Below are 15,428 nucleotides of genomic sequence, written 5' to 3' on the forward strand. Positions count from 1 at the left end.
ATACATAGGGTCTCTTTGAGTCACAGGTGACTCAAGGGCACGTAACAACAACCACCACCAAATGGTTGGCAGTTCACACACACCCTGCCGCACGCCCCTGCCCATGTTGAGGGTGAAACTTGAAGCAGTCTTCCCATTAGGAAAGGTTTACAGTCTTGGAAAGCTGATTAAGGGTTCCCATGAATTGGAATTAATGGCAGTGGGTTTGGTTTTCTTTTTAGAGGGTGCTCTGCTCTGGTGGCCTACTACTAAGAAGGTGTTCAGCAATGTCAAAGGCACACAGTCCAAATCCAGCAGCTGCTCCACAGGGGAAGGATGGGCAGTCTTCTATTGTGTGATCTGGAGGGCAGCTGTAGGTTGGTTCTGACTTGAGAGCACACAATAACAAGAACTACCATACAGTATATATTTAATTACCACGAAATGATTCTAAGATACATGAATTCTTTCTGTTGGTGTAATTAGGCCTCTTCACATTGTTGTGTGTTGGTGGATAGATTCTCTCTCATTGTAACTTGATATGACAGGTGGGACTGCTACATAGGTGTTTGGGGTTTTTGTCAGTTTTTTTTTAAGTTTTTTGTTTTTATTAATTTCAGTGAATTTTTTAAGGATGTAATCTTTATGGGCACAGATAATCTTTCTGTGTTTCACCACTAGGGCAAGGTCATATATTGTTGTGATGTAACAATGAGTCAGAACTGTAGCTGACCCTCCAGTGGGGTTTTCAGAGGCAGTAATTACATGGGAAAAGATTGCCTATGTTTTTCCCACAGAGAAGCTGGTGGATTTGAATTACATGCCTTTAGGATGGCAGTGCAGTTCTTTACCACTCAGCCACCAAAACTTGGTGGTAAGGTCATGTAGCCTTAGCAGAATTTAATGGTAAAGTCACATAAGCTTAACTACTATTTATTTGGTTCTTATTTTATAATCAGACTCAAACTTCTGCTGTTGAGTGAGAACAAACTCATAGGTGACCCTCCATTTCAGAGATTTCCCTCTTTCTGCTGCTGAGGTGCTCATGGGTTTGAACTGCCAGAGGTTCCACCTTTAAATTTACAGCACAACTCCTATAGACTGCCACTACAACTCCCCTACTTACTACTAGATTGAAAAACACAACAAACTCGAATTCATTGACATCGAGTTGGAATCAGCTCATAGCTGACCTTTCAGAAGGTTTTCAGAGGCTATAAATCCCTCAACTCTCTACTGAGAGTGCCACCAGAGCTCACTCTTATACTGTTGTTGTTGTGTGCCGTTGAGTCAGAACCAACCCCTAGTTGATATTTTGGCTGATTTTCAGAGGCAGTAAATTGCATGGAAAGAGTTTGCCCATCTTTCTTCAAATTGCGTACCTTTGGAATTGCAGTGTAGCTTTTTGCCTCTATTCCATCAGTGCTCCCTTCCTGTTATACTAGCCACTGCAGTAACAGTTTTGCCTATGTTGTCTTATTTCATCCACACAGCTGTCTTAAGTCTCAAATTTGCTTCACAAAAGAGGGGACTGAAATGAAGGGTGAAGTAACTTCCTCAGGATCATTCAGTGAGAGGATTTGGGAAAAACTGTGCTCCAGAAGACAGTGGAGCTAAAATTAAAACCCGCCTCTCCCCATGATCCTTTCTCTACATTGTAATGTGATGTTCCATAAAGGTGAACATAATTTGTTTGCACTGGGCAATTGTTTCTCATACTTTACTCTTTGAAAAGCAGAGGATTCATGGGTTGATTCTTAGTGCTAGTTCACTATATGGATACTATCATACAATTTATTTGTGTACCAAAACTGACACGTGTGTGTCACTTTCTTTCCTCATCTATTGTTTACACAGTCATATTTGTTTTTCTTTCTCTCTATATATTTGAATATAGATTATAAAGGAAGAAAGTATAAAGGAAGAAAATAGCTTTTAGGAGAAATTATGCATATTCTTTACATGTTTATTAAGAAAATATTTCTTCCTTCAGAATTCTGGAAGATCAAGTAAAAATTTGATACATTGGAAAGAGGAATGAGAAGTGGCGATCTAAGTCCTAGCGAATCTGTGGAAACTTCATTAAGCCAAGGAGGGGACAAAGTCTGTCCCAGTTGTACTTAGCAAACGTTGCCAAATTCCTAGGCAAAGAGTTTCTTTGCTTCATAAGGTGCTGTACAGATGGTGAAGAAAGAGTGCAATGTTTCTTGGCTTTTCCACTGATTGTTCCAGAATAATAATTAAGGATATTGAAACTCATATAAACAGACATTCTGGAGTTGGTTGCCAGGATATTTGCTGGGTATGTGTTTGGTTCCAAATGATGACCAATGGCTTTCGTAGACTAAACTCTCAATTGGAATTGATGTTTTTCTCTTCTGTGAGCTCAAATTTACTTTTGATCTATGTTATGACTGTATCAAACTCTGATAATATGTACTCATAGAAGTGCTATGTAAAAAACAGCATCTTTATTTCAGATATTTCTTTAGAAGTGTGTGCTATCAAAACTAAATAGGAAGCAGACTGGGATTTTCCAAGTGATTGTGCTACAATGGGTTACCCTCTATGAGAACTGCAAAAAGGACAAAAAAAATAAATTTAGATGAACAGAATTGAAATGTATCCACATCAATTTTCATAACTTTAAAATAGTTCATAAAGATTCAGTTTTAATACTGTTCTAGTGTGCTGTTATCTGTCACTTTACTTCTCGGAGAAAAAGACTAAAAGATATTTTACCCTCTTTTCTTAACATTTTTTGTTAATACATAATAGAGTTTTACATAGGTTGTAAAATGAATCTTATAAAATTAGGTTAGAGAATCTCACCCAGGAAGGACAGTTTCCAGACACTTTATAAATAGAGCCTTAGGAGTTTACATAGGTTGTGTGGTTGGTTGAGGGTTTTATTTTAAAAAAATTTGGAAAGAACAGTCATACACAAAGTAGTTCATATCATTTAGCATTGCCAGTTAGCATGTCACTTTAAGTCTGTGACCACATAAATCACCTTGATTTTTATAACAAGCATGCTAAATAGAGGAAGAAAGAATGCTGGATGAGGGACCACTGCCAGTTCTGCCTGTGAATGACTCTGTAATCCTGTGCAAGTGACTTGCAATCTCTTGATTTAAGTCCTATTCAGTATAAAATATGTATACAAGTATACTAGTTGTGTGTTCTACTGTGTTTTCACTGAGTCCAAATGTACTTGATGGCAGTTTTGTCTTTGTTTTTAGTGTTGTTGTTGTTGTTGTTGTTGCTATGTGCTGTCTAGTAGGAACCAACTAATAGTTGAGCCTCTAGCAGGTTTTTAGAGGTTGTAAATCACATGGGAGGAGATTACACATCTTTATCCCACAGAAAGGCTCATGGATTCAAGCCATCTTCCTTTACCTTTGGAATTAGAGCATAATCCTTACCACTAAGCCACCAGTGTTTGAAAATGGAAAATAAGGTTAATTTGGGAAAAATTATTTTATGATCTTCAAAGCAAAATATTAATTTAAAAAACCCTTATATTTTGTTGACAGTAATTTACTAACCCCTTTCCTTTTGCTAATGGAATCATGTTTGGTTTTACTGTTTAAACCCAGTATCCTTTAGACTATTTTTATTCTTCTATGATCTATAATCAAACAAAAAGGATAAAAGAACATCATTTCTACAAAAGCGTATTTACTGATCAAATAAGAAAGTCTTTGTAACAACTCGTTTTTAGAACTCAAAATCTTCAAAAATTGAAATAGATTTCTAAAACACAGAAAAACCATGACTCGAGCTAAATATCTTAGCGTGTTTATATTTCGTTATATATTCTTTTGCTTTATTTGTTCTCATTTGATTTAGTCATGAAATATCTCCTTGCCAAGCTTGACAGTAAATGTATAGTTTTTAGGTTCTGTTAGTGCCCTACTCAGGGCAGCTTCTGGAGAAAAGAAGTGTAAGACATATGTCTTTTCTACTCACCCCACACAGATTTTACATCCTAAACCCAACATTCAAATGTGTACAATTGTTTCTCCTAGAATGTTCATGTAAGGAGGACCTGAAAGATAGAATGCTGAAAATATAGGTTAGCGCTTTAAGTATGGGAGTAGAGGTGTGAGAGTATGAATGGAGAATACCAAGCAGTAATTATAAATCTGCATGTTAACTGTACAGTGGAATTATCAAAGATGGCAGATTATTAAGTCTTTTTGACAATGTTCTCATAAAGTATAGAGAGTATCAGAGTTATAATTTATTTTATAATACATAAAACTCATTGCTGTCTAGATGAAATTGATTCATAGCTGACCCTACAGAGGGTTTTTGGGAAGCTATTAATCACATGAGAGGAAACTATCCATCTTTCTCCCATAGAGATTATGTGGAAACTGTCCAAGAGGCTGTGCTCTTTAGGTCAGCAGCACAAATCCCTGTAGACTGCCATCAGTAGTTGCTGGGTAGTATAGTCGAGACTGACCCATAGCTGACTCTTTAGTGGGTGTTCAGAGGCAGTAAATCACGTGGGAGTTGACTGCCCATCCTCTATAGAGCAGCTGACAGATTTGAATAGTACATGTTTGGGTTTAGAGTGCAGTACTTCACCACTGGACCACCAGAGTTCCCAGTAAAGCATCACAAATTTTTTTATTGAGGAAAGTTTATCTGATTAAGCAAAATAACTACTTTGCAAAATAATTTAATTAACACTTTTAATGTATTATTGTTGTTAATTGCCTTTTAGTCGAGCACGACTCATAGCAATCCTATGAACAAAAGCCCTGACGCCCCCCTCCCCCACAAGTATCAACATTTATCAAAGTTCATAGAGTTTCCTGAGGCATGTTATTTAGGAAGTGGATGCCACTTCTGCTTGCAAACCTGTCATAGAATGCTATTGGTTGAGTCTCCTGCAATGCATAGGGACCCCATGTACAGCAGCTCTGAACCCTTCTCTGTCCTGAGCCAGTCTCACTAATTCCGATACACCAACCCTCATTGCCCCAGTTACTCTATCAATCCATCTCATCCAGGGTCTCCCTCTCTGGCACTGTCCATCCACCCTCCGAGCATGAGCATGATGTCCTTCTCCAAGGACTGATCTCTCCTGACCATATGCCCACAGTAAGTGAGGCAGAGCTTCAGAACCCTAGCCTCCAAGGAGAGACTTGGTTTCACCCTCTCCAAGACAGACCTATTTGTTTTCTTGGCAGTCCATAGTATGTTCAGGACTCTTTTCCAGCACTACAACTCAAAAGCATCTATTCTACTTCTATCATCCTTAGTCATTCTCCAACTTTCTGAAGCATAACAAATAATTGAGAAAGCCATAGCCTGGATTAGGCACACCTTTGTATTTAGACTGACAAACATTGTTCCTCTTCAGCACTCTAGAGAGGTCCATGACAATAATGTGCAAGGAGCTGGAGTCAGAAAATCAAAAGGGTCAAATTTTATCAGCTTTTCTTATGTTGAAAGAACTAAGGAATAAATTCAAGCCACAAGTTACAATGCTTATGGATTCTTTGGGCAGAATATTGAATTATTCAAGAAGCATTAAAAGCAGGTAGAAGGAGTGTACAAAATCATTGTACCAAAAAGATTTGGCTGACACAGAAGAATTTCAAGAAACAACATTTGAGCAAGAGGCAATGGTGATGAAGGAGGAAGTGCAGGATTCTCTAAAGGACTTGGAAAAAAAATAAAGCCCAGAAATTGATGGAATACCAGATGACATATTTCAGCAAACAGATGCTGCCCTGCATGTGTGCTCACCAAATTGTGCCAAGAAATCTGGAGGACAACTACTTGACCAACTGATTGGGAGAGACCCATATTTATTCCCATTCCCAAAAAAAAAGGTAACCTGACAGAGTGTGAAAATTATTGTATAATATCTCTAATATCACAGTCTAGCAAAATCCAGCTGAAGATGATCCAGAAAAAACTTGAATAAGTACATTGACAGAGAACTACTAGAAATACAGGCTGGGTTTAGAAGAGATCATGGCACTAGAGACATTATTATCAATGTCAGCTGGATCTTGGCAGAAAGCAGAGAGTACCAGAAGAATAACTATGTTTGTTTCATTGACTGTGCAAAGGCATTTGTGTGGATCACAATAAATTGTGGTAAATTTTTGAGAATATTGGAGTCTCAGAACACTTGATCGTGCTAGTGCAAAACTTATACTTGAACCAAGAGGCAGTCGTCAGAACAGAGCAAGGAAACACTGCATGGTTCAAAATTGGGAAGGGTGTACGCCCGGCATGTGTCCTGTCTCCGTACCTTTTCAACCACTATGTAGAACAGATCATCCGGAAGGCTGGTCTGTAGGAGGAGAAATTTGGCATCAGGATTGGTGGAAGATCTATTAACAATCTGTGTTATGCAGATGATACAACCCTGTTTGCTGAAACTGAGGAGGACCTGAGGCGCTTGCTGCTGAGGGTCAGGGACTGCAACCTTCAATATGGATTGAGGCTCAATGTCAAGAAGACAAAAATTCTCACCACTGGACTAATTGGCAGCATCAGGATGGATGGTGAAGAGATTGAGATTGTTCACAGCTTTAGTCTGCTTGGCTCTACACTCAACACTCTTGGCACCAGCAGCCATTAAATTAAAAGATGTATTGTGATGGAAAATCTGCTGTTAGGGACCTCTCTAAAGTACTCAAGAGCAACGGTGTGTCTGTGGAGACTAAGGTGTGTCTGGTACAGGCCATGATCTTTGCAATCACGTGTTATACGTCAGAGCTAGGCAGTGACCAGGGAGGATAGAAGGAGAATTGTTGCTTTTGAGATTTGGTGTTTGGAGAAGAGTGCTGAGGGTGCCATGGGCTGCTAAGAAAACAAACATTCAACCTGGAGAGGGTTAAACCAGGCTGTTCCTTGAAGGCAAGGATTCTGGGGCTTCGTCTGACATGCTTTAGTCATGTTGTAAGAAGGGATTGGTCCTTGGAGAGGGACATCATTCTTGGGAGGGTAGAGGGCAGGTGCAGGAGGGGAAGGCCCTCTGGGAGATGGATTTATTCGGTGATTGGGGCAATCAGGATGAGTGAGTCTGAGACAGTGAGATTGGCACAGGACAGAACAGAGTTTAGAGCTGTTGTAAGTAGGGTCACTATGAGTCGCAGGTGACTCGACGGCACATAACACCAATACTTGGACCAAGAAGCAGACATTATAACAGAGCAAGGAAAGACTGCATGCTTCAAAATCAAGGAGTGTGTGAAAGATGCATCCTGTCCCCATACCTTTTCAATCTGTATGAAAAACAGATCATTTGGAAAGCAGGGCTTTATGAGGAGGAATGTGGCATCGAGATAGGAGGGAGACTCATTAACAGCCTATGATATGCAAGTGACTCAACCCTGCTTGCTGAAAATGAAGACTTGAAACACTTGCTGCAAAACATCAAGGACTGTAGTCTTCAATATGGATGGAAGCTCAACATCAAGAAGACAAAGCTTCTCACCACTGGACCAATTGGCAGCACCAACATAGATTTAGAAGAGATTGAGATTGTTAGCAATTACAGCTTGCTGGGATCCACAATCAACACTTTACATCAGCAGTCAGGAAATAAAAAAGTGAATTGCATTGGGGAAATCTGCTATCATGGACTTTTTACATACTGTTTTTAAAAAATTTTAGATCCAAGAAATCTAGAAAAATGTAATGAAATATTTCCAAGGAATAATGGATTTAATACATAAATTAGTTCTCCTTAAAGTGACTTTCTGTGTTTAGAAATTATGCCAAAGTTTTTTTCCCTCCTTACATTTTAATGACACTTTATAAAGAATTTGGATTTCCATTCATTCATTGGTGCACATTTTTCTCTATTCCCCGTCCTCCCCCACCCCAGTTTGCTTTTTTTTTTGGGAAAATAAATTATTTCGTTGTTATATAGTTCCCCCCACTCTCAATCCACTTTACTATACAGCTCTTATCCTGGACTCTTGACATGCCAATAATACCTAATAATACATTCCTTTACACGGTTCTCTCCCTCATCTGTTTCAATGCTGTGTGCATTATTTATCCCCTCTTTTCTTCGTTTCCAACAAAACCCATGTCAGTCCTGTTTTATAACAGTGGCAACAGTGGCATTACACACTATTTGACCTTTTGTAGCAGAGATATTTCACTCAGTATAATGTCCTCCATAGCCACCCATTTTGTACAATATTTCGTGAGGTATTTGTTTTTCAGTACTGCATAATATTCCATTGTGTGAATATATATCACACCTTCTCTATCCATTCATTTATTGGTGGACACTTGGGTTGTTTCCAACTCTTTGCTATTGTGAACAAAGCCACTATAAGTGTGGGTGTGCATATATCTGCATATATGTATCTGCTTGAGTGGCAGTTCTGGTTTCATTAGGATATATTCCCAGTAGTGGAAATGCTGGGTCAAATGGTATTTCTATTTCCAACTTTTTGAGAAAGCATCATATTGCCTTCTAGAGTGGTTGCACCAGTTTACACTCCCACAAACAGTGAATAAGGGTTCCAGTTTCTCCACAACCTCACCAGCATTTGTTGTTTGCTGGAATTTTGCTGTTGTGACTGGGGTGTTAGGATAGCATAGTTGACTTGATTTGCATCTCTCTTAGAGCTAGGGATTTTGAACATTTCTTCATATGTCACTATCTGTATGTCTTTGGTGAAGTGTCTGTTCATATCCTGTGCCCATTTTGTTATTGTTTACCTTTGTCTTGTTGTGACACTCAAGTATTCCATAATTTCTGGACAGAAGTTCCTTGTCTGACATGTCATTGCCAAATATTTTTTCCCAGTCTGTGGCTTCCCTTTTTACCCTATTAAAGAAGTTTTTGGATGTGAGTGGAGATTTGATTCTTCCCATTCATCTATTTTATCTTCTTCTGGTTGGAGGTTTTTCAGAATCCTTGGAAGACTGTTCATGTTGTGGAATAGTTCTTCTAGGGTTCTTCCAAGCTTTTCTCTAATGAAGTTTATCATCCTTGGTTTTAGTCCTAGGTCCTTGATCCACTTTGAGTTGGTTTTTGTGTATGTTGTGAGATGTGAGTGTTGTTTGAGTTTTCTGCAAGTGGTTTTCCAACACCATTTGTTAAAAAGGCTGTTGTTTCCCCACTTAAATGATGTCATCTCCTTGTCAAAATCAGTTGACTGTAGGTAGATGGTCTGATTTCTGGGTTCTCACTTCTATTCCATTGATCTGTCTGTCATTGTACCAGTACCACACTGTCTTTGACGACCACGGCAGTGTGGTAGTATTTGAAATCAAGGAGAGAGATGTCCCCTATCTTGTTTCTCTTTTTATTTGGGTCTCTTTCTATTCCAAATAAAATTGGAGATTGCCTTTTTCCATCTCTTTTAAAAATAAATTAGTGTTTGTATTGGGATTGCATTGAACATGTAGATTGCCTTTGGTAGGATTGTTGTTTTCAGAATATTGCATCTTCCTATCCATGAACAAGGTATATTCTTCCATTTCTCCAGATCTCTTTTTGTTTCTTGTAGTTGTAGTAGTAATTTGTAATTTTCTTTGAATAAATCCTTTTCGTTTCTAGTTAGATTTACTCCCAAGTATCTAATACTGTGATTAGCTATTGTGATGGGTATTGTTTTTCTTAGCTACATTTCTGTATTCTCTTTGTTCATCTTGTATCCTGCCTCTTTACTAAATTCGTCAACTATGTCCAGTAGTTTTCTTGCTGAATCTTTAGGGTTTTCTAAGTATACTATCATATCATCAGCATATAGAAATAATTTTACCTCCTTTTTGCCAGTTTCGATACTTCTTATATCTTTCTCGTCTTATTGCAAATGATCCCGCCCTGTCTTGTGGACTTCATGGTTACCTGTGAAGTGGGCAGGGGGTTTTAAGGCCCCTTGAGCTGTCCCACTTTTCCGCCTGTGAAGATTTCTTTCTGTCCCCTCTACGCGACCTGTGAATGATCCCACATGGTCTTGTGGATGTATTGCTACTGCTAATACTTCTAATGCAATATAGAATAGGAAATGTGATAGTGGGCATACTTGCCTAGTTCCTGTTCTCAAAGGGAGTGCCTTTAATCTCTCTCCGCTGAGAACAATGTTGGCTCTTGGGTAGGTGTATATACTCTTTATTTTTTATTAATTTTCTCTTTTGGTGATGTCTTTACCTGGCTTTGGTATCAAGGATATGTTTGCTTCATAGAATGAGACTGAGAGAATTCCATCTTTTTCTGTTTTCCGAAATATTTTATGTAGAATTGGTGACATTTCTTCTCTAAATGTTTGATAAAAATCACTTATAAAACCATCTGGTCCAGGGCTTTTTTGAGCTAGAATTTGTTTTACCTTTTCAATTTTTCTTTTGTAATGGGTCTGTTCAGGTCAATTTTGTCAATTCTTGTTTATCTCCATTTGGGTCGTTTGTGGTTTTCTAAATATTTGTCCATTTCCTCTAAGTTTTCATATTCGTTTGAGTATGTTGTTGTTGTTATGTGCCGTCGAGTCGTTTGCGACTCATAGCGACCCCATGTACAAGAGCCCTAAACCGTGCTCTATCCTGTGCCAATCTCATTGCCTCTAACACACCCATCCCGAGTACCCCAGTCACTGAATCAATCCACCTCATAGAGGGTCTTCCCCTCCTGCGCTGTCCCTCTACTCTACTGAGTATAGTTTTCATAATATTCCTTTGTTAATCTTTTTATTTTAGTTGGTCCCATTATGACATTGCTCATTTCATCTCTTATTTTATTTGTGTCTTTTCCTTCTGTTCTTTTGCTAGTTTTGCTAGTGATTTGTTGATTTTATTGACTTTTTCGAAGAAACAACTCTTGCTTTTGTTGACAGTTTCAATTGTTTTTCTATTTTATATTTATTTCTGTCATAATTTTTATAACATCAGGGTTTGGTTTTGGGTTTTTTTTTTGAGGGTGTCAGTTTTTCTTGCTGTTCTTTTTCAGTTTGTTGGAGATGTTGGATTTGAGACTGGTCATTTTTGCCTGCCTTGTGATATGTTTGCTTATTGATATAAATTGACCTCTGATTACTGCTTTAGCTTTTTCCCAGAGGATTTGCTAAGTGCTGTTTTCATTGTCATTTGTTTCAAGACACTTTCTGATTTCTTCCCCCCCCCCCTTCTAGTACCCATTGATTCTGTGACTGGAGTGGTGGGAAAGAGTGTGTTTGAGATGGCTAGGTTGGCACAGGATAGAACTGCATTTAGAGCTCTTGTACATAGGGTCGCTATGTGTAGCAATCAACTCAATGGCACATAACAACAACAACAGTACCCATTCATATTCAAGCAAGGTGGTGATCTACTTCCAAATGTATGGATTGTTTTTGTTGGTTTTTTTCTCCTTTATCCTCTTGTTACTTATTTCTAATTATGTAGCATTGTGATCTGAGAAGATACTCTCTATTATTTCTGTTTTTTAATTTATTGATGCTTATCTTGTGACCTAAAATGTGATCTATTTTGAGAACATTCCATGCACATTAGAAAAGAAGGTATATTGTGCTTTTTTGGGGTGTATTCACCTATAAATATCTATGATATTGAATTGGTTTATTGTGTGGTTTAATTCTTCAGCATCTTTGTTCAGTTTCTATCTGGAAGTTCTATCTTTTCTTGAGATTGGTATATTGAAGTGTCCCAACTACATAGTAGTGTTTTCTTTTTCCTTTTTCAGTTTTTTTAATGCTTGTTTTACATATTTGCAGGTCTTTCATTTGGTGCATAGACATTTATTATTGTGTCTCCTTGTCCTATTGGCACTTTAATGACTATGTAGTGACCTTTGTCCTTTGTGATGGTTTTTTGCAGTAACATTTATTTTATCAGAAATTAATATTACTACTCCTGATTTTTCTGGTTGCTATTTGTTTGGTATATTTTTCCTCCACCCTTTTACTTTTAGTCTTTGTTTATCTTCATTTCTCATTGAACTTTTTTTAAAATCCAATTTGCTACTCTCTTTCTCTTCATTGGTGCATTTAAATCATTTACATTCAGTGTGATTACTGAGATGCAAGGTTTCATTGCTTTCATTTTGTTGAGTTGTTTTTGGCATTGTTGCTAGTTACTTTGGACCATCCTGCTTGCTGTGGACATCTCTCAGTGTTTCCTGCAATGCTGATCTTGTTTTTACAGACTCCCTTAGTTTGTGCTTTTCTGAGTAAATCTTGATCTCTCCATATTTGGTGGACCGTTGGGTAAAATATTCTTGGTTGACAGTTGTGTTCTTTGAGTATTCAATAGATGCCATTCTTCTGTTTTCTTGGCAATATGGTTACTCCAGGGAAATCAGCACATAATCTTATTTGCTCTTCTTAATAGGTTACTCTTTGTTTCTCCCTTGATGCATTCAGAATTCTCTCTTTATCTTTGGTCCTGGCAAATTTGACTATGATATGTCTTGGTGTTTTTCTTTTATGGTCTATTCTATATGGTGTTCTTTCAGCTTCTTCAATATATATTCTCTCATTCTTTCTTATGCCTGCATTGTTTTTTTCTAATAATTTCTTCCATAACTTTTTTGGTACCTTTAGTTACTTCTTCCTGTTCTGGAATTCTGATGATATGCATGTTATTTCTCTTGATGGTGTCCCACATTATTCTTAGGTTTTCTTCTTTTTCCTTCCTTTTTGATTCTGCTTTTTGTTCTAGCAGATCAATGATGACAGTTTTGTCTTCTATTCCAATGTTTCTGTGTTCTGTCTTGTCAATCCTGTTCATGTGCCCCTCCATCAATTTGACAGCATCTGAAACATTGGTGATTATATTTTGCATTGTGGTTTCTTGTTTTTCCAGAGCCTTTAATGCCTCATTGGTTTTATCTGCATTGTTTTGGACTGTTTTTTATTAATCTCCTCCTGATTTTTGCTTGCAGTGTCCTGTAATTCTTCATGTTTGTCTTTCACACATTTAAAATATTCAATCATTGTTGTTTTCAATTCTGTGTCAGAACATTTCATCAGCCTGTCTGGCTTCAGGAAATCCCTTGATACTGTGTTACTTGGGGGGGGGGGGCATGGCATCTTGCTTTGGGCTTGTGTAGGGGGTTGGGTAGCCTGCTTCATATTGACATTTCTGTGGTAGAATTTTTCATGCCTGAAGTGATAGCAGATTTTTTTATCTGAAGTCATTGCTCCAGAAGAGGGTGGCAAAGCCGCCCTACCTGAATTTCTCTCTGTCTTCTGACCCAAGGGAAGATCTGCTTCAGTTCAATAGAGAAAAGGCCTGTGAAAGCAGCATCCTCTGGCAGACAACTGCCACAGCTTGGCTAGCCCAAGATGCTCTGGGCTAAAGGCAGTTGATGGAATGGACTGGACATGTGGAGACACAATGCAGAACACGGAGAACTGATTGGAAAACCATTAAGCCTTTGTTTTGCCTTTAAGAATGGGCTCCAGCTGTCTCACTCACAGATTGAGCTTAAGGGGGTCCCCTGAAATCCAGCCAAACAGCAGAAATCCCCCACAAAGTACCTCACTCATATTCCACCGTCACTCCTGTCACGTGTTGCTCCCTCTCCTGAACACATGTAGCTCCCTGCATATTTGTTCCCAGTCCCGGGAATATTATGTCACATCCTGGGAACATCATGTCATGTCCTGGACATGGGTGTTTCTATCAGCAGTACTGGGCATGAGCAGGCAGCATCAGGAATTCTACAGCGTGCAGGCTGGTGGTGTCAGGAGTTCTACAGGGTGTCGATGCCAAAGTTTTGAAAGTGATTTTTTTTCAAGAGATCAAACATTTTTCCTCATTATTTTTGTAGTGTTTATTCAGGACTTTAAAAACATTTTAAAAATTTTAAGAAATATTTAAGTCTAAGAATAGGCAGTCAAAATATACAGATATTCCAAGTAAACTTATTTTATTTAATGAAGCTCCAATTTTTTATACTTTTAGTGTGCATGAAGCCAGTAATCAACTTTCTCAACTAGAAAAGACATTTCTTCCAGTACACAAATAATATATGTAATGAATGCCTTGTAGTAACTGGTTTATTTTTTTAAAGCCAGAAAGGGATTTTCCTATCATCTTTTAATATTTTTCTCTTTTTTTTGGTCAGATAAAATACAGCTATTATGCGTGTTCTAATCTTTAATTATTTTATTTGGTAAGAATGACTACAATTATATTAAATAATTTTGCCACAGATAAATTCACTGTGTCTTTTTATTGCCATTCAGGTTTGTTTAATTAGTAGGGATTTTTTTTTTCTTCTTGTATATTTAAATATTTAAATTGTTTCCATCTTACATTTATAGTTTAATTGCTTTTTCTTACAGTTAATATCTCAATATCTAATGATTCCATGCTGGCTCTAGAAGATTTACCAACTGTTTCTTCTACTGATATGGTAAGTGATTTAATATTTCCTACTAGTTAAATGTTGTCTACTATTCTTAATTTGATGCATTCTATCATCTCTCAGTCCTGACATGAACATATATAAAAATTAATGATAAAGGAAGAATGACAGGAAATTACAATTTTGTTCTAGTTAAATACTGCCGTGTTTTTAAAACCTTTTTAGCAATGTATCTACTGTATCTTGTTAATTATGATCTTGAAATACTTTCAAAGTGGGAAGTGGAAGATGGTGGAAATGAGAACATGCCGTCTAATACTTAATATGGTTAAAAATTATTCTTGTTAAAAAAGGGTCACCCTTACTAAGAGTGACTGTAGAATGACTCTTCCCCAGTCACCAAGAGAGGCCTGTGACTCTGTCACATGATATTCTTTGTAACCAACGATCTTCAGGACACTGAAACCAAACTTTTAAAATGAGCTATTTTGGATGGAAGGTCTTATAGTGGAAGAAGACTTTCGTGTTGTAGTAAAAGAGAAAAGTACTATCTTAGGCTTCCAATTGTGTCCTTTCTTCACTAATATAGGACTTCACCAAAGAATGTCAATATCTCAATTATAAAGACAGGAACCATAATACCTAGTATTGATAGAGTGCCCATCTCTCAGGAAACCAGGATGCTTTTACAGATATTATGTAATGAGTGCCCACAGTGTTCTATTTTTTTAAAGGTCATGTTTTGTGTCTTTACTGGGCAACACTAACTTGACCTTATTTCTCTCTTGTTTTTGTATTTGAGCCTACCTTATAGTTTCTGATTTTCCTCAGACTTTCCTATCTCTTTCTTGTGTGATTGATTATATGTGCCTTTGTAAGAGAATAAAAATATTTTCAAATCATACACTTTGTAAAAGAGTTCCATTTTTAATGTTTTAGTCAGCATGCCTATTGCCTACTAGAATTTACATGGAGTGAGTGCAGCAGAGAAATTATTGCTTTTAAACATTTTACTTATATTCTTATCACAGTAATTAAAAATAAAACCAAAACCCGTTGTTTTTATGTGCCATCAAGTCACTTGTAACTTTCTCTTCCCTATGTATAACAGCTCTGAACCCTGCTCTATCTTTAGTCAATT

The 15,428-nt window shown here is 37.5% G+C and overlaps 1 protein-coding gene across 2 annotated transcripts in view; it reads left to right on the top strand.

Annotated features, from left to right (window-relative positions):
• Window positions 1-15,428, top strand: part of SLC4A4 (solute carrier family 4 (sodium bicarbonate cotransporter), member 4) — a 497,732-nt gene that overhangs the window by 375,587 nt on the left and 106,717 nt on the right. For both annotated transcript variants that reach the window (XM_006896827.1, XM_006896828.1), the window contains exon 14: window positions 14,265-14,335. In XM_006896827.1, coding sequence (XP_006896889.1) covers window positions 14,265-14,335 — 71 coding nt within the window. The remainder of the gene's footprint in view (window positions 1-14,264; window positions 14,336-15,428) is intronic.

Source organism: Elephantulus edwardii, unplaced genomic scaffold (genome assembly GCF_000299155.1).
Source record: "Elephantulus edwardii isolate Elephantulus edwardi_28Jun2011 unplaced genomic scaffold, EleEdw1.0 scaffold00192, whole genome shotgun sequence".
NCBI lineage: Eukaryota > Metazoa > Chordata > Mammalia > Macroscelidea > Macroscelididae > Elephantulus > Elephantulus edwardii.